At 43.9% G+C, this 25418-nt stretch overlaps 1 protein-coding gene across 6 annotated transcripts in view; it reads left to right on the top strand.

Moving 5' to 3' along the window:
• CSNK1G3 (casein kinase 1 gamma 3) overlaps window positions 1-25418 on the top strand; it is a 147143-nt gene that overhangs the window by 59906 nt on the left and 61819 nt on the right. For all 6 annotated transcript variants that reach the window (XM_059724903.1, XM_059724902.1, XM_059724901.1 and 3 more), the window contains one exon: window positions 22613-22761. In XM_059724903.1, the coding sequence (XP_059580886.1) occupies window positions 22613-22761 (149 nt within the window). The remainder of the gene's footprint in view (window positions 1-22612; window positions 22762-25418) is intronic.

Raw genomic sequence — 25418 nt, 5'->3', positions numbered from 1 at the left:
TCAGATTTACCCAAAGATCCTTGTCTGCCTAGAGTTTTGTCTAGAAGCTGAATTTAAGTGATCATTTTGATGAACACTTTATTCTCAGTTTAGCCTCCAGATGATGATGAGCCTGCCACTTCTTTGGACGTTCCAGTGTTTGTGTATTCTCACTGCTAGCATATTGCACTTAATTTCACTAACCAACTTGTTTTTTTCAATTTCTAGTCATTGTATCTTGTCAGTGTTATAGTGATGCAACAAACAAGTCCTGAACTATCACACATCTTTTCCATGTGAAAAGTGTTCATGCAAGGTGCCCATATTTAAGCAAGGGAAAAAGGAGGATCCAGGGAACTACAGACAAGTCAGCCTCACCTCAGTCCCTGGAAAAAATTATGGAGCAGATCCTCAAGGAATCCATTTCTAAGCACTTAGAGGAGAAAAAGGTGATTAGGAACAGTCAGCATGGATTCACCAGGGGCAAGTAATGCCAGACCAACCTGATTGCCTTCTAGGATGAGATGACAGCTCTGTGGATCCAGGGAGACTGGTGGATGTGGTGTACCTTGATTTTAGCAGGACTTTTGATATGGTCTCCCACAACATTCTCCCAGGCAAGCTAGGGAAGTCTGGGCTGAATGAATGGACTATAAGGTAGATAGAAAACTGGCTGAGCATCAGGCTCAGTAGGTAGTAATTAGTAGCTCGATGTCGTGTTGGCAGCCAGTATCAAGTGGAGCACCTCAGGGGTCAGGTCTGGGACCGGTTTTGTTCAATGTCTTCATTAATGACCTGGAAGATGGCATAAAGTGCACCCTCAGGAAGTTTGCAGATGACACCAAGTTGAGGGGAGTAGTAGATATGCTGGAGGGTAGGGCTAGGATTTAGAGTGACCTAGACAAATTGGAGGATTCAGCCAAAAGGAATCTTGTGAGGTTCAACAAGGACAAGTGCAAAGTCCTGCACTTAGGACAGGGCAGTCTCATGTGCTGGTACAGGCTGGGGGCTGACTGGCTGGGCAGCAGCTCTGCAGAAGATGACCTGGGGGTTACAGTGGACAATAAGCTGAATATGAGCCAGAGATGTGCCCTTGTTGCCGAGAAGGCTAACAGCATACTGGGCTGCATTGGTAGGTTTGTTGCCAGAAGATCAAGGGAAGTGATTTATTCTCCTCTATTCAGCACTGGTGAGGCCACATCTGGAGTACTGTGTTTAGTTTTGGACACCCCACTACAGAAGGGACATGGACAAATTGGAGAGAGTCTAGAGGAGGACAAGAAAAATGGTGAGGGGGCTGGGACACATGATTTATGAGGGAAGATTAGGGTAACTGGGCTTATTTAGTCTGCACAAGAGAAGACTGAGAAGAGACTTAATAACAGCCAGTTCAAAAGTGAAAGACGATGGAGCTAGACTGATCTCAGTGGTGGCAGATGACAGAACAAGGAGAAAGTGTCTCAAGTTTCAGCAAGGGAAGTTTAGGTCAAATATTAGGAAGAATTTTCTCACTAGGACAGTAGTAAAACAGTAGAGGAGGTTGCCCAGAGAGGTGGTGGAAGCTCCATCCTTGGAGGCTTTCAAAACCTGGCTAGACAAAGCGTTGGCTGGGATGATCTAGTTGGGGCTGGTCCTGCTTTGAGCAGGGAGTTGGACTAGATGACCTCCTGAGGTCCCTTCCAGCCCTAACTTCCTATGATTCTATGTTTCTAAGGTTATAAGATGAGCTCTCTTTTCTTAGCTGAAGTGAATTGAGCCCCTTGAACCTGCTATCATAAGGCTTTGTTTTCCAGCTCCTGAACTATTTTTATGGCCTTACTTTGAACACTGACCGATATTTCCACATCTTTCTTGAAGTGGGCTCACTTCTCCTCCTTTCCCTACGAGGAGAGACTAGAGAAACTGGACCTTTTCAGCCTCTGCAAGAGAAGGTTGAGAGGCGACCTTGTGGCTGCCTATAAGTTCATCACGGGGGCACAGAAGGGAATTGGTGAGGATTTATTCACCAAGGCGCCCCCGGGGGTTACAAGAAATAATGGCCACAAGCTAGCAGAGAGCAGATTTGGACTGGACATTAGGAAGAACTTCTTCACAGTTCGAGTGGCCAAGGTCTGGAACGGGCTCCCAAGGGAGGTGGTGCTCTCCCCTACCCTGGGGGTCTTCAAGAGGAGGTTAGATGAGTATCTAGCTGGGGTCATCTAGACCCAGCACTCTTTCCTGCTTATGCGGGGGGTCGGACTCGATGATCTATTGAGGTCCCTTCCGACCCTAACATCTATGAATCTATAACACTGAACACAGTAGGGGTGTGTAAACAGTTAAACGGTTAAATGATGATTACATGTTATGCTGTTTACTGCTTACCATTTATTATTTAGTGACCTCTGGCAGGAATAGCCCTGGCCCCTTATCTCTTCACCATGCTTCTGGGGCTGAGTGGGCCCTGGGTTGATGACAGGGAGCTGCGGTCAGGAGGCGGCAGGTATGGCTGAGCCACTAGGAGGTGCTGCCCAGCTGTAGAGCTGTGCCTTTCCCTCACCCTCGCAGGAAGGGGCTGGGGCTGCGGACATCTCCTGTTTCCAGTTCCCCTAACCCACAGCGAGGGAGGGAACTGCTGGGTCCACAGGGGCAGGCAGGGCCCTCCCGCTGCAGCAGTGAGACCTGGCCCCTTGATGGGTCTGCCCGACCACCCTGCAGTGGTCGGGCCTGGGTAGGGCAACAGGCTCCCTGTGCCTCCTCCCATGCTTGTGCCACTGCGGCCTGGACATGGAGGGCTTCTCCGTGCTGCCAGGCCAGGCCCTCCCCAGCTCACCCTGAGGGAAGTAGGGGGATCCAGGCCCAGTAGACAACTTCTGCCAGGCATGCTGCATCCTTCCCCCTCCTGCCTGTGGCTGTGTATTGTTACAAGCCTTGACCATTTTCAGCTGCAGAAGTGTGGCCAAGCACAAGACTGCAAAGCCTGTTTATGTGACTATTGCATGATCTTTTGCAAATATGACAGTTAGCATGGTCAACAAAGTAAAGGAAGTCTAAATTAAAGCAGTAATGAAATGCAATTAAATGAAGTACAAGGGCTGAAAGAAGACATAAGGGGAAGACCATACATTAAAGAACTCAAATAGACCAGACCATAGCTTGTCTTTAAAATAGTAGTTGTGATTGATGTAACCAAATGCATTAGATGTTGTTTTGCTATAATTGATATATTTTTGTAAAGATGCTTAATTTGTAAAAACAAAACAGCCTTGTCGGCAAAGACCATAAACTAAGGTAAAGAACAAACAGGCTGGTGTTGAACAGCATTCCACAATAAGGAAGGAAAGAAGATTAAAAAAAGTCTCAATTACTTTCCCAAGAATATACATTCCATCTAATTGACACTTTCCAAGTCCAGAACAGACTAGTTCAGTCCAGTTCCAAAAGTTTCAGTGAAACAAAAAAAATTTAAATAGAACCAATCAAAGATAGTTTATTAGACTATTAAAACCAGCTATCTATACATTTTGGGGTATAGGCTAGAGGGAAATTTAGAGAACTCAGCAAATTCAAGAGCTGCTGCCAATCTATGTGCTGCCCTCCTCCCACCTCACGAGTCTCTCCAGCTGGTATAGGTAAAACTCTATTGTGCTATCACGGATAGCCAGATAGACTTTGGAATAAAAGTTTGGTTTTGTGTTTTGAAGGTCAAGCACATAAAAGTTCAGCCTGTCGTAGACTTGCTTCTGCCTCTTCTATTAGCAGCCTACTCACAAGGCTACTTGTATTCTGGGTAACAGTAGTGAGAAAAATCAGTCTGTCTTCTTGATAGTTCCCTGTTTATTCATCAAAAAATCACTGTGACTAAAGAGGCTAAGTGGGCTGAGATCTAGCCTGCAGTTCCTGTGGGGAACACTTTGGAGGGACTCAGTGTGAGCATGTTTTGCTGTAAATAGTTCTGTAAGTAGGACATCTAGAAGATGCTCTTTTCACCCTAAGGGGAGATGGCAGGCTGGGCCTGGCAGTAGGCTGCAAAGACTGCTCCTTCTTTGGTTCTCCATTACACTCGTTAATTCATTTGGGTGAGTGTTAGTCCCTGGGGTTTATAGTACTATAGTTTTGTAACAGTTTTCTTGTGAATGTTGCTGACTGCCCGAGGAGAAAGAGCAAGGCTGCAAGCAAGCTCGGAGAGGAAGAATAGACCTATGAAGCACAATGATGAGCATGAATAGGCTTAAATTGCAGCAACATGATAAAGACTGGAACTGAGCAGTCTGCTGTGCTATTTGGGACATTGGCATTTGGAGCCCCCCCCCCACCATCCTGCCCCTTTGAAGAAGAAAACACCTTCCCTTCCAGGGAATTCATCAAAAGGAGCTCTCCAAGGTGGGGTGCTACATATCGCTGGGGAAGTCTGGGACAAAGCACCATGATCTCAAAGCCAGAGGCTTGCCCCATGTGAAGCTATGCCAAGAGTGAATAAAGGATTCTTTTTGGTGATTCCCAAGGCAGAGCTTCCCTTCAAGCTGGTGCTATCTGTGATAATCACATTATCTCTTTTTGTCACAACATTGTGCCATAAGAGCCTCTGTGCTGTTGGCTATCCATATAACAGTGCCCAAATGCTTTTCTCACTGCTTTCCGAGACTGTCTAAATCTTGTGAAGAGAAATTGTGTTCTTAGTTTTTAAACATAACCTTGGGTTGGACTGTAGCAAACCTTTTTTTGTTGCATTGTGGCCTTTTACCTGCATGATTCAGTTGACTACAACAGTCATTTGCAACCACTTATTTTCTTCATTTGTGACTAAACCATTTTTTAAATTTAGTTTGCCAAATTTAGCAGCAAACATTTTAACATTACCATTTTGGGCTGGAAGACTTTACACCCTATCCAAAGAGAAATGTAGAGCATCCATTGTTAGTATGTTCATAACCTACACATTCCTCATAGACTTGGTTTGTCTGATGGGCAACTTGAATACTTGTACGAGGCAGGAGAATTGGTGAAGCACTGTTTTTGGAGCTGATTTAATTATTACTGTTTATGTTAATGTGAGGGAAAGAATAGGAAAACATTATTTTGCTCAGGGGATACAGTAACTTGGACTAGCTGTGATTCTGCCAGACTTGCATCTAGGTCTCTGCGAATACCGTCTCTGATGAGCTTTTCCATTGTCTTGTCTCACAAACAAAATAGGTGGTCTATATACAGGCTAGCTCTCTTGTAGATGAGACACCATTTATGGAATTCCTAGGGAAATAGTGAATATAGTTTGGAAGATTACTGTGCCCTTAAAGACTTTAGAATGAGTAAATCTTAATCTTTCACACCATTTTAGTCAGAATTTTTATTTTTTAAATAACTCTTATGTACTTCAAATCTCTGTTATAGGGGTAATCAAAGATTATAGAAACAAAATTGTCATCTTTGGTATGTACTGACTTACCAATTGTTTCATGCATCTTGATTTTTTTTTTTTCAAAACCTGCATTTGGTAGGCCTTCCCAATAGGAATTAAGAACATAATTGTTACTATCTGATTTCAAATGTTAGATGGTGAGAATTTTTATAACAGATGGAAGATTACGTTATGGATTAGAAAATTATGCAAATAAGTGCATAAATGACAAAAAACAAAAGCATGTAGCTCAAACATGTTTTCTTCTGCTTTGATAAGTGCATTTTAGTTTCATATAGTTCATTAACATTTCTGTTTTAAAGCTTTTTATTTTGTTTTGTGTTAAATGCTTCTAAATTTTATGTTAGTTGGAATATCATGTTTGGTGTTAAGGAAATGAGGATTAATGAAATTTCATGGTTGGTTTTTTTTTTTTTTCTAAAATTTGCTCTGGTTAATCATTTTGTACTGCATTTTTATTAGATTATTGTTTTATTTCTGTTTTCATAATGGCTAGAAGCCCCTAACAATAGATCAGAACCCTTTGTGCTACACACAATACAAACAGAACAAAAGGATGACTGCCTGTGCTGATGATCCTGTTAGATCTATAATGTTGCTGATTTACTGGAACAGATCGTTACCATGGCAGTCGTCTATAGCAACTGGTACTGTTCTTGGTCTTAATTTTCATTTAAAGTTGTTTGTCAAAAAAAAGACCTGTTAAACTGTGCATTGCCCTAAATATGGAACTGCTGTACTGACACTTCATAGGTATATTTTGTGCATTATTAATAGCATTTTATTTTTCTGAACCATAGCTGTCTGTCCATTTAACTGCTGGTATCACTGAATGTTTCCATTTCCAAATTTAGAATGTTGCAGCATAACTGTTATGTAACAAAGTATAACAAAGACTATACTTGCATAATGCAATCAATTGTGTGTTATGAAAAGCAATGTTATATCAAAAGGGTACAACTGGCTATTGAAAAGATACAAAAGTGTTGGCTATTGCACAGTTCCTCTATGAACTTTTTCAGATATTGAGTGCTAGAACATGTGGCCATGCTCCTTCAGCGACTACATAGCTAAAGAATATATATTTTAACACTTTAAAACACTTAGGCAGCCATAGCACAAAGTCATGCCATCTTGAGTGTAACAGTGGAAAAAAGTTCTCTCTGATTCCTGATGAATGAGTGTTACATGACTGGTGTGGTTTTGCTTCAGAAGGGATGTGCGCGTGTTTGTGCATCCACATGAGTGCATGCTGTGGTAGTTTTTCCATCATTTGTATCAATGCAAACATTGAAAATAGTATTCCCGTAACTGAAGCTCTTACTAGAATTGTAAATATATGTTTATACATGAAAAATATGGAAAATTGCATCAGTTTGCTCATGCAGTTTTAGCTTTGGATCTGCTGGGACATGCACGTCACAGCAGAAGACTTAACATAATTTGATCATGGTATTATTTTATTTGACTTTTGTCACATCAGTGTTCAGGTCAAGAGAGATTGATATTTTTAGTAGGAAAGGAGGGTAGGACTCATATGAGCTGAATTATATTCTTGGCTCTTAGATTTTCTATATTATTTTGGACTTGTCTGTTGTGCATACATGGGTTGCTGGAAAACAGATGCTGCCCTTGTTCCTGAATCAAAATGTTTATAGCGGCACAAAGCCCAATCAAACAGATGTCCTTGTCACATGACAAAAGCCCAGAAATGTGGCTATAATGATACGTGGTATAAATTTGTGCCACTTTTTTGTGGTGGATTTCTGTTTGCTTTATGGTGGAAGAGTCTAGGCTGCTTGGAGCTGTCTGTTTTCTCCAGCTTCTAATCAGTGGGCTGGCAGCAGGCCAGATCAGATCCTGCATACCTGAATCTAGATTGTGCTGCCTCCATCTAGCCCCCTGTGCCAGGATTGGGGCCCTGAACTGCATCTGCCCAGCCCTGTGCACTGGGATCAGGCCCTGTGCTACCCTGTGCTTTGGATCTAATGAGTGGGGCCACAGCCCTCAGGGCTCGGACTCATGGGCCAGACAAGAAGGCAGTGGAGACCAGATCTGGCCTGTGGGCCTGTGGTTGAGCAAGCACCCCTGGACTAAAGAGTTCATACTTGGGGAAAGATAGTAAGATTGTGTTTCATTTTTATATAGAATGTGCAAGAGGAAAGAATTCTCCTTAGCTTTTTGTCAGATTGTAACCCAGCTAGAAATTTTCTTTAATCTGAAGCAAAAGTCTGTGGCAGCTTCTTTTCTAAGGATAACTTTGCAAGGAAAAGGGGCAGTAACATGCATTTGGTAAACGATCCTTCATGAAGATGCCCATGTCCTACTTTGTTCACAGAGATGTTTTACAAAGACTATTCCAGTGCAGTATTTCAAATTGTGGTAGTTGGATGAGTCTTAGTAGTTTGTTATTAATACCTAGTTGAAAAGGCCATAGTCATGTTAAAAAGGCACAATTTCAACTGATTGTTTCCAGCTGTTATTTTAATCCAGATACTAAATAAATTACTACTTTTTTTTTTTTTATTCAGTGACACAACCTGTAGAAATTAAATTTAGAGCTATTAAATGTCAAGCCAGGTAACCTTTTCCTGGATGAGAGACTTGTGTCTATCTCAGCTTCTTTGTGTCTCTCCGTAATACTCACACAAGCTCCTCTTGAAACAATCCAGTCAGATGTGCTTCTCACAACTGTGGTTGTGTATATACTTGAAGTGAGCAAATGTCTCTGCTGTAGGAACTTCCCCTTGATGCTAAGTTGAGCTGTATTACAAATACTAAGAATCTGCCATTGGCAACAGGCTAGCAAATGATAATTTTAAAGGTATTGATGTGTGCATGCATTCAAATAATCTGGGAGAATTCTGTCATGTTTGCTTTCCTGGTAGAGAAACATACCCAGAACCATGTATACAGACAGTCAAATGCTGAGGCCTAGAAAAGTGGAGAGCTTGTAGTGTGCCACTGTGCAGCCAGGGGGTGTCCCTGTGCACACGTCTTGGCATACTCTGTAGGCTTCCTCAGTCTGCTTGGCAACCAATGGCAACAGTGCATGGAGCAGACCTGATTGAATGACCCAGACTGCTCATCGTCAGCTTGTGTTTCCCTGCAGCACAATGTGGGGAATGTGAAGGGGATGTGTTCTGCTACCTGCTGGATCAGCAGAGATCAGTGAGCAACACTGTCTCCCAGGGGGAAAGGGAGGATGTTGGAGGATTATGCTCTCTCTGAGAGAAGCCATGGCATATACATACATTGGCTATCCAAAGAGAAACTCTCCTGGGAGTGATATAAATATAATGGTTCCCAGGCCATTTTTCCCCTGGTAGGAAGAAGCCTGAAGAGCTGTACACTTTTGGTTTTTCCTGCGAGAGCAGTGACTCTCCCAGAAGAAACTGGATCTCTGTACAAAGACATTTTTCTCACTCTTACTCCTTCACTTGCCTGATAGCTCTCTCCTCATTTGGAACATTATTTACGGGGATAAATGAGCATGATGGCACACACAAATACCATCTTTACTCAAATGTAAGATGACTCTGATTATAAGATGACCCTCCAATAATTAGATTCTATATATGGGAAATTATAAATTTGATATAATTTTCCAGGTAGAGAATCCAATTATTGGAGGTTTGCCTTTTTGAATTTGTCCCCCTCCCACTGATAGAACAGGGAAAATAAAACTTAGGGGTTAGGTAACCCCCTTGACTTCTGCCCCCACCCCAGCTTCTTTCCCCTGTAGCCCCTTCCTTACTGTCACACCCTGAGCATGTGGAAGTGAGAATCAAATTTGAAAACACAGACTTAGAAAAAAATATACCTACAGTAACTTGCATATAGGGACATTGCTCCAGGTATACAGACTTAGTTCATCCAGAATTGATGCAGTTCACATATTTTGAAACTGCTTCAAGTTTTAGCTTGGGTATTCCATTAACACACTTTTAAGCAGCACTTCAGTACCTACTTCTATATAGTACAAACTAAGCATGACAGTAGTACAAAGACAAAAAGCCCATGATTTACCATATAGTTCATTGGGATGGATCCCACCAGAGACCATAGTGTTTCAAGCCATGGTCACCTCACAGGTAAGGAGTGGTCAATATGTGTGTGTACTCCCGATATACCCTCTCCCCTTTTTCCTCCAAAAGGATACATGTGCTAATTAACCCCCACTCATGACTGGAGAGGCAGTCTTGTCACAAGTCCTGAGATCATCTAAAAAAAATTATATGCAGATGAGGCACAGGGCAACCTAGTTTGGCTCCATTTCATGGAATTTGGAGCCACACTAATCATATGTGACAAGCTGAATGAGGGCGCATCAGAGGGATTCTGGGTAAGCTGTTTGGGGCTCCATTTGGTGATGTTTGCCAAACATTTAAGGCTGGTGAACAAATGGGAATCATTGGAAATGGAAGGGAAAGGCACAGCTCAGCTGTGGCAGTGAAGATATTGAAATGTATTCAGTGTAGTGGCTCACCATGACTTGAAAGAGTCAGGGATAATTCAGGGACTTATTCAGCTCGGGTACATTAACCCATCTTTGTGGTAGGTTACTATCAGTATGTTTGCCCCATAAGGGTTGTGTGTTTTGGCTCAGATCAAGTTCTCAGTCTCTTATGGGCTAAGATCACGCTGGGGCATCTGAATCCCAAGATCTCTGGGCTTGGGCCTGCATGTAGGATGCCTGCTAATGGATTTGGGAGTATCTGAAGTCCCAGGGTGAGAGCCTGGGATGGAAGATGCTTGCCAATTGTAGTGCCATACATGTTGTTTAGAATGATTTGAGTTCTTCCTACTTGGTCAGTATAGCTTTTGAAACTACTGAGTTCTGGTCAATTGTTATGATTTGGAACCAATTTGGTTGATTTGACCTGGAACCCAAAATATATTAATTAAAAAATAAAATAAAATGTGTTTTATAGTTATGCTCAGTGTTGGCTGTATTTAATCAGATTCATAGTTGGTTTCCATTACTTTTGGCAGCAGTTTAATGATAAACAGTGTATTTAGTGAGGTTTCCTTGTCTGAGAATGTAAGACGAGTGGCTTCCCCCCTCATGTTGATTGGCACCTGGGGGTGGGAGGGGCTCATCTTTTACATTCAAGTGAATTTGGTAGTATAATTTGTATGTTTGTTTTTTATCATGTCAATTTTATGATTCTGCTTAAAGAAGTGTGGGCTCAGAGTAATCCACTGTACTGATTATAGTTGTATTTGCAAGATATTTCAGAATTACTTGAACCATACCATTCTTACAGTAAGCATACAAAACTCTCATTATCTGTACAAAGTGTTAACAGGATGCTGAGCTGTTTGATATTATGTAAGTTGCTAATGAAACTTGTGTACTACCCATTTTTTATCTACAGTCCATAGAAATGTTTTGAATTGGGTACGGTAGGTACATTAGAGATCTTCACGAACGCAGTCACAAATACTGTTTTTGTTGGTTGCTTCTGTTGTAGACTAAATCCAATAAGTACTATAAATAGATTAAATGTTACTGGCACTATATTCTCCTACTTGCTGTCAATATTTTCTAGTCTGTTTTTGTTTTTAGAAGAAATCCCTCACCAGCCTCTTACATTCAGAAGAAAGCTATTTTACTAGAGTCAAGGCTAAGTGATACAGTACTCTTTGTGGGCATAAGTCTGTTCCTTGTTTTGCCCTTCAGTTGCAGCATTAATATTTCTCTTGTAAGGTATAGAGGTGGTTGTAGCAAAATTTTGACTCTTTTCAAAATAGAAGTAACATTGAAAAACAGTACAGTTAATTCAGTAGTCCTTGTACAAAAAAGCTATTATGGGAAATTTGGCTGACTAGACTAGCTGTTTGTGTAGATTGTCTTCTTTAAAATAGACAGTAGTGTTGTTTTTGTTTTGTTTTACTTTACAAATGCATAGCATTAGGCTCTTGTAAAGGGAACTGATCTGAATTCTTGAGTTCTTCCTTTTTTATCTGAACTCTCATAGTACATTATCCTTATAAAAGGCTGCAGCATTTTGACAAGTAAATTTGCTGTAATTTATACTTTTTAGAAGAGGCCTTCCATCCTTTGTCATTGTCCAGTTTTAAGTTTTAATAGGTAATAATCCTGCTACCTTGTTTTCAACTTGTTATGGGAATTAATGACTAGGGACCTACTTAATTTGTGAATTTGTGGAAATTGTAAAATCTGGGATTGTCTGTGATGAACAACAACAACAACAAAACCCTTAAAAAAAAAAGGCAGGCTCCCCAATGAAAGCAGTGGTCCTTGCGTCCTGGAGGGGAAAGTGCTGGCTGGCAGTGGGGCACAAAGGGTAGCAGGCAAGATGGCAGTCCTATTTCTATTCCTCGTCTCTATTCTCTCCTTCTGGGACCTCTGTTAGTTGGTGTTGAGAGGCAAGGTGACACAAAGGGCAGCAGCAATCAAGATGGCAGCCTCCCCCTCATCCCTCTGAGCCCCCCCCCCCGCCAATCAGTGCTGAGGTGTGGGACTGCAGTGAAATGCCTGCAAAATCGGCTCTGTGTGCTTTGAGTGGTCTGCACAAAACCCTGTGTCTCACCGTGACTTAAGCGTGTCCCTAGTAATGATTTATAATATGGGCTGTAATCTGGGCCTGATTACTTAAAACCAACATTTTGGTTCTCCAGCCAAGGCTTCTCAACCTCTTTAGACTCAAGGCACCCCTCATTTGATATGAGACATCCCTCTGACTTCTGTGAATTGAGCAGCGCCCCATTTAAAAAACTAATTTACTGCAGTGCTTACCACTGCACAATAGGTGCTGGGCATCAGCCAGGCAGGGAGCAGACTGGTACCCTGGCATCCTGGTTGAGAATTAGTGACTTAAACCCTGTAGACATATAGAGCCTGGTTTGATATAAAAGCCTGATGATCAAACAATAAAAAATGAGAACACTTCACATTTTATCACTAAATGCTGTTAGTTAGTAAATGGTGAGAGTTTTATGAATTTTAAGATGGGTTTACCTGAGAATCCCAATATAAATACAGAGTAGGTTAAGCATGGAAGTATAGAACAGAAGAATAATAGAGACCTGGTGGGATGCCATGCATGCCTGGCATGTATGCATAGAGGGCTACAGGCTGCACAGAAGGGAACAGCTAGGTAAGAAGGAAGGAGGTGTAGCTCTCTATGTAAAGGAGTGGTATGCCTTCTGGGAGACCCAAATTGGTTTAAGAGAAGGCTGACTTGAAACCCTGTGAGTCAAGATACAGGGAGGCGGGGGGAGTGAGGAGAAGGGGACTTGATGGTAGACATCTACTACAGACTGCCACACCAGGAGGAGGAGCTGGATCTTGATTTTTTTTCCAGAGAACTGATGGAGGCTGCATGTTCAAGAGACATGGTTGTCATGGGTGATCTCAATTACCCTGACATCTGCTGGGAGGAGCACTTGGCCAGTTCTGACCAGTCACGTAGGTTTTTGACCTGTGTCAAAAGAGAAGAACTTTATTTAGTACAGGATGTGAATGGGCTGACCAGGAGGAAGGCTTTGTTGGATTTGGTTCTAGTCAAAGGGACGACCTGGTGGGAGAGATCTGAAGATTGAGGGTAATCTGGGAGACGATAGAATTCACTATCCATCGTAGGGCAGGGAAGTCAGCCAGTAGGGTAGAGGTGCTTGTCTTCAGAGTGGGTGACTTCAATGATCTTGGGAAAATAGTGGGAGAGACCCTATGGGGAAAAAGGACTGGAGGGGGAGGGACTTCAGGAAGGGTGGTCGTTCCTCAAAGGAGTGATCCTCAGAGTGCAGAAAAAGGTCCATTCCTGTATGCAGGAAAGGTGGTAAAGGTGCCAGGAAGCCCTCTTGGCTTACCAGTGTAGTCAAGGAATGCTTGAAAAGGAGGCTTACGGATAGTGGAAACAAGGGGTAGTCACCAAGGAGGGATATACAAGTTTAGCTTGTATATGTAGGGAGAGGATAAGGAAGGCAAGGGTAGCAATCAAGATCAAGGACAATAAGAAGTCCTTCTTTAGGTATATGGGGAGCAGGAGGAAGACCAAGGGAAATGTGAGGCCCTTGCAGAATGGGACAAGACAACTGATAACAGACAGTCAGAAGAAAGCTGAACTCTTTAACAAATACTTTGCACTAGTGTTCCTGCATACAAATGGTGACCACTTGCCTGGTTGGATACTGGACGGATGTGGAGGGGGGCAATCGCTACCCAGTAATTAGTGTTGAACAGGTGATGGAGCACTTAAGAGCAGATGAATGTCTTCAAGTTGGCAGGGCTGAATACACTACACCCTAGAGTGCTAAGGGAATTGACTGGAGTCATTACAGGATCATTGGTAAAGGTATTTGAAGACTTCTGGTGCTCGGGTCCCACAAGACTGGAAAAGGACCAGTGTGGTGCCAGTCTTTAAGAAGTAGAGGAGAGAGGATCCAGGAAACTGTAGGCTGGTCAGTGTGACCTTGATACCAGGTAAAATTTTGGAAAAAATTATCAAGTAGTCCATTTGTGAGAGACTGGCAGAAGGCATGATGCTGAAGATAGACAACATGGTTTTGTTGTTGGCAGGTCACGTCTGACCAACCTTGTCTCCTTTGATCAAGTAACAAGCCACTTAGATGTGGCAGGCGCAGTTGATGTCATATGGTTGGATTTTAAAAAGGCCTTTGATATGATCTCCCATGATGCTCTTGAAAAAAAACAACCAAACAAACAGATTGTGGGCTGGCAGAGTCCATGGACAGGTGGGTTGGGAAGTGGCTAAGGGTTTGAACCCAGAGAGTGTTAGAGGATGGGTCTGTGTTGTATTGGCGGAAGGTGACCAGTGGTGTCCTCCAGGGTTCAGTTTTTGGCCCTGTGTTGTTCAACATCTTTATCAACTATTTAGATGAGGATGTGGAAAGTTTGTGGACAATGCTAAGTTATGGGGAAAAGTGATCACTCTAGGGGATAGGATGCAGATCCAAGCGGACTCGGACAAGCTGGAAAGGCGGGCGGAGCAGAACCGTATGCAGTTCAATAAGGATAAATGCAGAGTGCTTCAGTTGGGGAGAAGTAACCAGCAACATGAATATAGATTAGGAGTAGATGTCCTGGCCAGCATGATGGCTGAAAAGGACCTAGGCATTATGGTTGATTACAGGATGAACGTGAGCCGCCAGTGCAATGTTGTAGTCAACAGAGCTAATAGCATACTGGGATGCATTAGCTGATGCATCATGAGCAGGGCTAAGGAAGTGATACTTCCTCTGTACTTGACACTGGTGAGACCCCCCCCCCTCCCCACCCAGCTGGAGTACTGTGTCCAGTTCTGGGTGCTGCACTTCAAAAAAGACATGGAGTATCTTGAAAGGATCCAGAGAAAGGCTGAGAGAATGATTATGGGCCTGGAGGACAAACCTTATGAGGAAAGACTAAGGAATCTGGGACTGCTCGGTCTGGGGAAGAGAAGAGGGGGGACTTGGTGGCCGTTTATAAGTATGTGAGGGGTGAATATTGGGAGCTGGGAGAAAAATTGGTCACTAGGGCACCCCAGGGGAGGACAAGGAGCAGTGGTCATAAACTGTTAAATGATGGTTTCAGGTTGGGATGCAAGAAAGAACTTCTTTAGGTAGGGGTGACCAGAATGTGGCATGGACTTCCCAAGGAGGTGGTGCATTCCCCAACCTTAGATGACCACTTTTGTAACTGTGTCCTTGACAGTGCTTAGTTTTACATTTTTACAGAGGGTCTCTTGATGAATAATACAGTATAAAAAAAATAATTTTCTGTTCTGGATTTGTTTCTTTGACTTGGTCTTTGAGCTATCCAAAATGTTTGCCTGTCAAGTTTGGGCTTCCATCAGTGGTCACACTCACCAATTTTTTCCAATCCATTCCCAATTTTGATACGCATTGATTTACTGCGTCCAATAAATCTTTTCCAATTGTTGCGTCTTTCATTGACTGTGTTGATGCCAATTCTTCTGAGAGCTCAACATTTTCAGTGATTCCTCAAATGACAATCAACAACTGGGCTGTGTCTTTTACATCAGAACTGTCATCGAGTGCCAATGCAAAGTATGAGAAATGATTTATCTTACTTTTCAACTGCTGGTGCAGGTTCTCAGAGATACCTTCAATACATCTCACAACAGTGTGCCTTGACAAGCTAACATTCTCAAACTGCTTTTCTTATTTGGGCACAAATTTGCAGCAAACTTGAGTACACATTCCTTTGCAAACTCTCCATCAGAGAATGGTTTGCTCCTCTTGGCGATTGTGTGCAACCTCATAACTCGTTCTCAAAATTCCATTCTGTGCTGCCAATGCCTTTGTGAAAAAAACTTCACTCTTTCTGCATTGCAGCAACCATCTCCTCTGCTTTATTTGCTTTTTCTTGAGCTTACAATTTTTTCGTATTTGGACGCCTGCTTGGTCTCAAAATGCTGATTCAAATTGTTTTCTTTGAATACAGTCACACTTTCTTTGCAAATTAAGCACATATCTTTTCCACCTACTTCGGTAAAAAAATATTTAGAGGTCCATTCCTTGTTGAATATTCATCATTCAGCATCTACCTTCCTCTTCTTTGTGCTCATATCCAAATTATTCTTCTGTGGAGTGGTGAGATTAGGGATATCATTTTTAAAAATCCATTTACATTTTCCTAAGTTTGTCACTTAACTATAACATGTCTCGGGGCACTGCCCTTGCCCTGGCCTCTGCCCTTACCAGTCACGTAGATATCCTTGTTTTAACAGCTGTCCAATTTGGTAGGTGTGCCAGTAACTGCAGTAGGCGCAATGGGCCTATGTACCTACCAGGGCCCAGCCCACCCCAGGTTGCCCCTGGCTTCAATGGCAAGCAGTTCCTGACTAAAAGGCCTGGACATGCAGAGCACAGCAAGGAGCCAGCCCCACCTGTCCTGTTCTGGATGCAGCAGGTGCTTGCCAGCTGCAAGCCTGGACCTACATGTGGGGCAAGGAGCCAGCCAGGGCCAGCCTGGCAGCACCTGGATCCCAGCTACAAGGTTGGGACCTCATGGCCAGGCCCATCCCCTCCCAGCAAGAGTTCCTAGCTGCAAGGCAGGGGCTGGCATCCCACAGTGCAGCAGAAGCCAGCCCAGCCTGTTCTTCCCCTCACCTGCATGGCAGTACCCGGCTCAGCCCCTCCCTACCTGCAGGCCAGCGGAAGCTAGTCTAGCCTCCCTTTCCCTCAACAGCACTGGTTACCAGACCTGTCCCACAAGACAGGACCCAGTCCACCCCATCAGGCCCCACACAACAAAAGTTGGCCAACCCCGCCTCCCTGCCCTTACCCTCACTGGTGTCAGCATGACCTGGCCCATCCCAGCCCACCACCATCTTCCCCATGGCACAGCAGAAGCTAGCTCAGGCCCAGGTTCCCATCACTGGTGCTGGCTTGGCCTCCTCCAGTGCTGCAGGATGCGTCCGGTCCTGAGCTGCAGGCAGCTCAGTCATGGCTTTCCCTACCTGGTGCTGGCCCGGCCGTGCCCATCCCGTCCTGTCCTGTCCTGTCCCAAGCAGCATGGGGCCACCGCTGGCTCAACCACGGCTTCCCCGCATGCTGTTGGGGACAGGACAAACTTGCCTGGAGTGGCACGTGGCTCAGCTGCACCTTCCTCCTACTTGTGCCAGCCAGTCCCAAGCAGCAAGAGGCTCTGCTGACGTTTTTCCTTGTTGGTGCTGAGCTGGCCAAGCATGTCCTGTGCCAAGTGGCATATTGCCGAAGCTGACTTCCCCACATGCCACCCTGGATGGGATGAGCCCAGCTGGGTCAGCACCGGCCACCAGAAGTGGCGGCTAGCCAGAAGCGACAGCTGAGCAGCATGCTGCTGGGGACGGAGCGAGCCCGGCCAGAGTGGCACGTGGCTCAGCTGTACTTTCTCTTACTTGCGCTGGCTGGTCCCAGCTGGTCCCAAGCGTCAGGAGGCTCTGCCGCCGCCTTTCCAGGCTGATGCCCACCTGGCCAGGCCTGGCCAGTCCCCAGTGGCATGGGGCTGATGCCAGCCCAGCCACGGCTTCCCTGCATGCTGCTGGGTATGGGATGAGCCTGGCGGCTGAGCCACGTGCTGTTTGGGACGGGATGAGCCCAGCTGGAGTGGCTTGCTGCTCAGCTGCACCTTTCCCCTACTTGTGCTGGCCGGTCCCAAGCAGTAGGAGGCTCTGCTGCCACTTTTCCTGGTCCAGGCTGGCTGAAGCCAGCCGTGACTGTGCAAGTGGCATGTGACAGAATCCAGATTACTCGTGTGCTTCTGGTGAGGGGATGATCCTGGCTGGGTCGGTACTGGCTAGCAGAAGCAGTGGCTGAGCCGTGTGCTGCTCGGGACCAGCTCAGGAACACTTTCCCTATTGCTGACCCAGCCCCAGCTGCACGAGGCAAAGCTGGCCCAGCTGCTGCTTCTCCTCCCCGGTGCTGGCCCAGCCTGGCCCCAAGTGGCATGACCTAGGGAAAGCCTGCCCAGCAGCCACTTTTCTGGGCTTACCTGCAGGGCAGGATCCTTTCCAGTCCCGTGCAGCAAAGCAGAAGCTAGCCCAGGCATTCCTTCCCCTTGGCACCACAGGACCTGGCCCAGCCCCCTCTGCCCCTCTAGCTGCAGATATGGCCTGAGCCAGGGGTGGGGTGAGGCCAGCAGGGTCAGGCTGAGGTCAGGGTTGGTTGCCTCCCAACCAGAACCAAAGTAAACAGCCTGGGGTGTCTGCAGCCGGTTGCTCCTGCCGCTGGCTGCCGCTAGAAGGTTTTAAGCAGGCAGCTGCCATTACCTAGGTTTTGATTTTCGAAGGGGCTTCTCAGGCTGAAGGAAAGTGTCTGGTGGGCCAGATCTGGCCTGTGGGCTGTATTTTGCCTACCTCTGGCTTACACCCTTCCCAAGTGATGCTCAGATACTTTTTCCATGCCTGATCTGCCTTTCCCCTCCCCAGTTTGCCATGTGCCTCAGACAAACTGCTCCATGCCACTTTTGCACCTGTGGTGCAGGTTTTTCACCCCAGGGATAGATTGTGGAATAGAATCTATTTCAGTTACATAAAATGAAATTGATTTGCTAAGCTAGGTCTACTTAAATAAATATGAGATATCTATAGATATTTATTTGAATAGACCTGCCCCCTCCTCCCCCCGCTCCCCCCCCCCGCACAAAACAAGCCAAACCTGCAGAAAGGAGGACTGTATCTCCAACCATGATCCTGGAGAAGAGTAATTAAGGTCTAATAGAAAAGCAACATAATTTGAGCTCTGAGTATGATGATATGGCAAAAAAGGCAAAGTGATCCTTCATGAACAGGGGAATAGGAAGATGATTATACCTCTGTATATGGTGTTGGTGAAAGAGAGAGTGGAATATTGCTATTAATTCTTGTGATCCTAATTTTAAAAAGATGTTGGAAAAAATGGAGAGTGTGCAAGAAAAACAATGAAGTTGAGTAACTTGTTTTGTTCCATGAGAGTTAAATATTTACTGCACATTCAGCCTTACTTTAGTATTCAGTACTCAGCAGTGATCAGTTAAGCATTGGAAGAATATGCCTCCCTTCCACAACCGTCTTTGTTTATGTCTTTTCATATACACTGTAGTAGATGAATCTGTTTTCTTGTGTAATCACCATGCTATTTTTTCCGCAAAGGTCTTTTAACTTCAGAAATGAAGTTTTTCTGAAGTGATTGCCTACTCTGTAGGATGCCAGTGTTATAATGACACCTGGCATTTGCTCTTGGGGAACTTGGAGCTTCACAGGGCATGCACTGTTTCTCACCTCTACTCTGTCTCTTTCGGAGTTCCATATAAAATATTCTATATAGTATTTTATGGTGTAAAAAAATATTCCTTTTCATCAGAAAATATTGAGGAATAGTGTGAGGAACTTATTTGTTTTAAAAACCACCCTATAGCTGATATTTCTATCTAAGCTTATGTAAATGTTTTGAACGGTTTTAAATGAAGCAATTTATAAGTAAAAGGAACCTAAAATTGAAGACCCCAGCACTACATTTAAAAAATGAGTCACTTCTTGGGTTGATAAGACTGTTAAATTGTCTAAGATTTGTATTTTGGGAAAAGTCAGAAGTTAACCTTTAGGTTAACCAGTGTTAGTAAGAGACAGTATTTACCTTTACATCTAAGGAGGATTTAAAATCCATCTTGTATATGAAAAACGAATGTTCTTTAGGAGACTTAATGCTGATGCCTCCATAATATTACCATATTTACCCAAATCCAAGTTGAGCCCTGAATTTAAGACAGCTTGCTGATAATTGGATTCTGTATATGGAAGATCTTAAAATGTGTTATAATTTTCCAGGTATATAGAATCTCATTATCAGAGGGTTGTCTTACATTTGTCCCCTTCCACTGCTACAATAGGGAGAACAGTGGGAAGAGGTCAGGCATCTCAGGGTGGGGGGCAAGTGGTTCCCCTGTTGCCTGCCCCCTCACCGCCTCTGCCCCTTCCTCACCTCTGCTTCTGATCTGCAGTCCCTACAGCCTGTGTCACTTCCCCCTTTCCCTAGGCTCTGGACCTCAGTCAGCGCCACAGCTCCTGCCTGCCATAGCCCCTCCCTATCCTTATTACAAGGAAGGTTTACAGTTGTTTGGGTGCCTTAACTTTGCATTTCTATATCTGTAAGATATTTCACTTGCTTCTAAAGTTAACCTTACCTCTGAGTGTCCTGGATTTATGATATTTGATTTGGGATAAGTATGTAATTCCTTTTGCTTCCTGGTGAACGAAGGGTAAGTGAAGAGGGCAGGGGGAGCTCTGATTTTGCATGATAAAAAAAATAAATTTCAAACACTAACCTTTATAGGTATTTAGAATTTATTTGATTGTAATGATTGAGGTACTGGTAGGCTTCCGAATTGCTTTAAAATTCTAAATATACTATTTCTCTCTCTCTCTCTCTGTGTGTGTGTGTGTGTGTGTGTGTGTGTGTGTATTCTAAATAAAACACTTGTGTTCAGCTGATCCTATAAATATAGCAGTGTTTTGTTTTAATTATGGGAAAATGCAACTTTTTGGGGTTTTAGCAGAATTTTGGATTTTCAAATGGAGAAAACCAGAATCCATACTCATGAGAGAAACCCAGAGATTTCAAAAAGAAATCGATAGTGTCAAAAATGTTCTGACTTGTTGTGATCTAAGTTCTTTGCTACAGAAGAATTGCTTTATTATTTTTCTGTAGTAAAAAATGAATGAAAACTAAGAACTTGCATTCTCTGAGGGGGTATCTTGAATCTGTCAAAGGGTGCCTTGAGTGTATAAAGGTTGTGGACTGGAGCCTGATTTATAGAAGTGTTGAGTTTCCACAGCTGAAACTGAAAGCAGTGATTGCTGTTCTTTGGGCTAGAGACAGAAGTTGCATGTAAACCAGTTTAAGTAATTAGAAACTGGTTCAAACCTGCAGCAGAACAGAAGCTCGGTGCACATACACTGGTTTCAAAATGGCTGAAACTGGTTTAAGATGAACCTAGTTGAATATAGTATGAGATTTAACTGATTTGGGTCAAACTAGTTTAATTAACTTCTGTCCCAGACCCTTTCCTGGTTCAAGTTAAATCAGAGTTCCCCCAGCATGCTTTCCAGCCCTGGGCTGGGCTGTACTGTCTGCTCCAGCAGAGAAGGGTTGGGGGTGGGGAGGAGGCAGGGATGCCACTCCCTCCCTCCCTCCCCCCAGGCAAACCCTGGCTGGGGTCGGGGTCTGGGTCTGGGGTGGGGGTACACTTCCCCCCAAGTACAGGGAAGCTCAGCCCTACTAAACTTACTGAAAGTTATTGCTGGCTGTGACTGTGGACTACAAATCCCAGGGGTAACTGGAAGCACAAAGAGGAAGTGATGATGAGCAATCCTGCATAATCCTGCTCCTGTGATTCTGGACGGCAAATCCTAGAAACCTCAGGGGCAGCAGGAAGAGGAAGCGAACCCATAGCCCATGCTAGCTGTGTGCCAGTGAGCCTTGCTCTAGTGCCCCCCAGCTTCTGGCCTGGGCCACTACAGGCATGTGACTGTATTTCCTGAATCAAAAGTGAATGTGTGTCCAGTTGTTTCTCAATTTAATCTCTGCAGTTCACACTAACCTGCAGAGACTGAATTGATTCAGCCTCTGGGTTTTTGATTGTCTGTACGTAGCCTGGACACAAGCGCTATGTAAACAAAAGTACTGTTAAAAAAAAAAAAAAAGGAGAGAGAGAGACCTGAAAATGAACATTTAAGTTGAGTGGTCCTTTGGCTACAACTTCTATTTCCAAACCACCCTTCAAAAACAGAGAATTATGCTTATCCAAGGAATGCTATGAGAATATATTTATTAATATATGTAAAACACTTGGATATACCTTAGAACTAGCTCATAAGGAAACCAATGACGAAACAAGACCAGTTTTATCTTTAGGGTGGGTTTAGATAGTGTCCCCAAACAATGGGGCACATATTAAATAACTTTATTAAATTAACACTGTTTATTCCATGCAGTGAATGAGGTAGGACCTTTGAAACGGGTATGGGGGAAATCCCTGATTGATAACAGCTATATCATTAAATTAAAAGAAAAGACTAGTATAAATGCTGTTATAATTGTAGTTATACTTGTGGGGCGGAAAGCACATATCAGCATTCTTTTGCTAAAGGCTGAAAATATACATAATGCAGCAAAGGAACATCAAATATTCATATTAACTTGGGGTTAAGTTTTTTGTTTCCCCCTCCGTTCCGTATATAATTAAACCAAAAACATTTAATGCATTACTGTTTGGAGGAAGGCTTTTTGATGCAGCAACATGTTTTATTAAAATTATTTTAATAGCTTATAGTAAATTTAAATAAATGTATTTTACAATTAATTTAGAATAAGTTTGTTTTAAAAATAAATGTATTAGATTTAAGTATTTAATTTAGGCATCATTTTTATCTTGCAAAACTTCATTTTTTATATTTTCTGTGTAGTAATTGAAGTACAGTTTTTTTCAAGAAATGACTCTTGCCCTTACGTTTAATGCATAGCAGGTGGATTTTCATTTAAAGGAAAAAAGCTCTGAGCCTTTTACAGTTATAACTTGTTACAATAGGAGCAATGAAGGTAGTGTCTTTAATTTTTATAATTTTCATGGGACTATATAATCCTTCCTTGTTTTGTAAGACTTGATCATTTTTTAATTGCATCTCTACCTGGTTATGTTAAAATTAATTTTGTTATGTGAAAAATGAATATATGTTAAATTTAGATAAGCATTCTATAACTAACTGTATTTTTTTTCTTTTCCAGATGGTATACCTCAGGTTTACTATTTTGGCCCTTGTGGCAAATACAATGCCATGGTGCTAGAACTACTGGGACCTAGTTTGGAAGATTTATTTGACCTGTGTGATAGGACATTTTCTCTTAAAACCGTTCTTATGATAGCCATACAGTTGGTAAGTAAGTGTAAAATATGTGTATCTTTATGTATGTATTTAAATTGAGTTTGTGAGACCAGTACATGGTCACTCTTCGTAGCTCACTTAAGTGACTATTCAACTGGTAAAAAGCTTTGTATTTTATATGTCCCTAAAGAAAATATATGGGGTCTTCCTGCTTCTAAATAGTTTCGTTTACATCTGTTGGTTTTCTTTGCCTTATGTTGTTGCCATAGTCATTAAGAACAATTGCACAAAGGCAACATTATCATGTTCTGAAGAGCTCGTGTTTAATCATAACCTGAACTTAGAAATCATAGTTTGACACGGCTCATTTCCAGAAAACCACTTGTGGTGTCATAAGTAGGGATCTTGGTTTTCTCTGATTTAAAAATTACAGATTCTCTGATTTAAAAACCCCAAATCCGTGATAAAAATTAAAGGCCCCCCAGAGCCCACCCCCAGCACTGCTGGTGCCCTGCATTCCCCCCCATAGTCTCAACAGCCCTCCTGATGTCCTAGCAACAGCCCCCCAGACCCACACATGCAGACACAGACACACCCACCCCAGCAGGTAAGTGTGTGTGGGGGGAAGGGGTGGGGCAGGGTGGGGGAAAGGGAAGGTGCTGGGTGGGGTAGATCAAGAAGGTGGGGAGTGTGCCCCTGTGCCCACTCCTAGGAGCAGGGCCAGGGGGTGAGGGCAGGGGTGCCAGTCTGTGGACCACACACATGCCGGCCGGCCAGACAGGAGGTTCACACATGGAGGTTGTCACCACAACTCTGCCACTGCACCATGAGCTACCATCCTGTGGCCACCTGCACGGCTTTGTGGGCAAGTGGTGCAGGGTGCAGCAGCGGCAGTGCAGTGGCAACCACCGTGTGCGGGCCACATACGTGCCGCCCAGCCAAGCGGCAGCATGGTGGTGGCTGGGTGGCACGCAGCCATCCCTAACACCACCCCACATTGTGCTGCTGCCACCGGCCACACAGTTCTGGACATGGCTCCTCGGCGGCAGTGGGAGGTTTTGTAGGCAGCGGCAGTCACTGCTGGCATGGGCAGCCACTGCCGCTTACCTGTGAGGCTACCTGTGCCAGCGGTGACCCCCATCCCTCACCGTGGCTGCAGCGCCCACCACAGAGCTGTGCTCCAGCGGCGTGTAAGCCTCCTTTTCCCCCTCCCCTGGGCAGCTGGCTGGGCAGCATGTGTGCGGCCAGCATATGGCGGGCACCACCACACTGCACCCCTCATTGCTTGCCTGCAAAGCCCGCCCCCGCAGAGGGGCACCCCTGCCCTCACCCCCTGGCCCTGCTCCCAGCTGCGATGTGCTGCCTGGGGCCATCAGCACCCCCCACTCCCTCAGCCCCCAACCATCTTCCCCAGCCCTGCCCCACAGCCCCACTTACCTCTATGCTCCAGGGGCAAAGGGCAAGTCTGAGCCTGAGCCTAGGCTTGGCTGCCTCAGAGGCTCAGACCTACCCTTCCCCCCCCCCCCCTCCAGCCAGGGGGTCTCCCGCCCTTTTTGCAATTGGCTCTTGCAAGTTGGAGCTGAGCCAGCCTTCAGGAGCTCTTTGCAAAAGCAGAGAATTCGCGGATTTACATGCTAAAAAGAGAAATCTGTGTTTTCTCCGTTTTTCCATGGGAAACGGAAAACCTGGATCCCTGGTCATAAGAAAACCATTTTTGTTCAGGGTAAGCGATAGGCAGGTGGAATGGTAAACAATGTAGGCACTTGCTTCCTTGCACATTCTTAGCAATGAACTCAGCAAAGGGAAATAGCAAAAATAAAACACAGTCTTAACAATAGAGTATTTTAAAACCATCTTTTGGCTTTGCCTTCTGTCAGATCAGAGTAAAAGCCAAACAGTGCTGGCTTGTCCATAATTCAGTTTTGTCTTTAATAACTATTGCTCTTAAAATGTTACTGATTTAAAAGCTAGAGCATTAGGTTTTTGGATAATTGAGTGGTAGTGGCACCTTTTTACAAGGAGTAAAAATGTTCTGTATTTATAAAAGCTATTCTAACTAGATAACAAAGGACATATGATGTAATCAGTATGTGTGTTCCTTAAACATCAAGGGTGGGGACAGGGAATAAATCTAGTTTATGTATAGAAACAATGGTATAAGCCTTTTAATTTAATGAATGCTTTAACACCACAAGTCCAAAGTCATCTTTATTTAACGAGTGTATTCCTTTTCCAAATATTAAAAAACTGTGTTAACTGAACCTGAACTTGTTTACCTAGGAGAGGTTACACAAACACTGGTGATGTACTGGCTAAAGTTTATATAACATATCATATACCTGTGTGGTTCCTTAATATGGGCAGCAACATAATAGCATAATTCAAAGATTTAGTTTCCATATGCAGCTGCATCTCCACAAATAAAGTGTTCTGTGATTAATTGTTCACAATTGACTTTGTTATTTCTTTGTAACTTTGTTATGCTTTGATTTATATGAGGCTGTAAGTATAGATTGTGTACAAATGGGGCTCAGGCAGAAGTGACAATTTTTGCCTGATCTGGCCCCAGAAAGCAGGCTACAGCCGTGACCAAATAAAGTGCATGGCTTCAGACTGCTTTAAAAGGGCCCAACCCCATGAAAATCTGAACCCTCATTGCATGAGGGTTCAGAAGAACACACTCCAAAACAGAGCACATTCTGTAATTT

Source organism: Alligator mississippiensis, chromosome 3, assembly GCF_030867095.1.
Source record: "Alligator mississippiensis isolate rAllMis1 chromosome 3, rAllMis1, whole genome shotgun sequence".
NCBI lineage: Eukaryota > Metazoa > Chordata > Crocodylia > Alligatoridae > Alligator > Alligator mississippiensis.
Note: the sequence above shows the minus strand (reverse complement) of the source record. Positions and strands in the feature narration are given on the sequence as shown.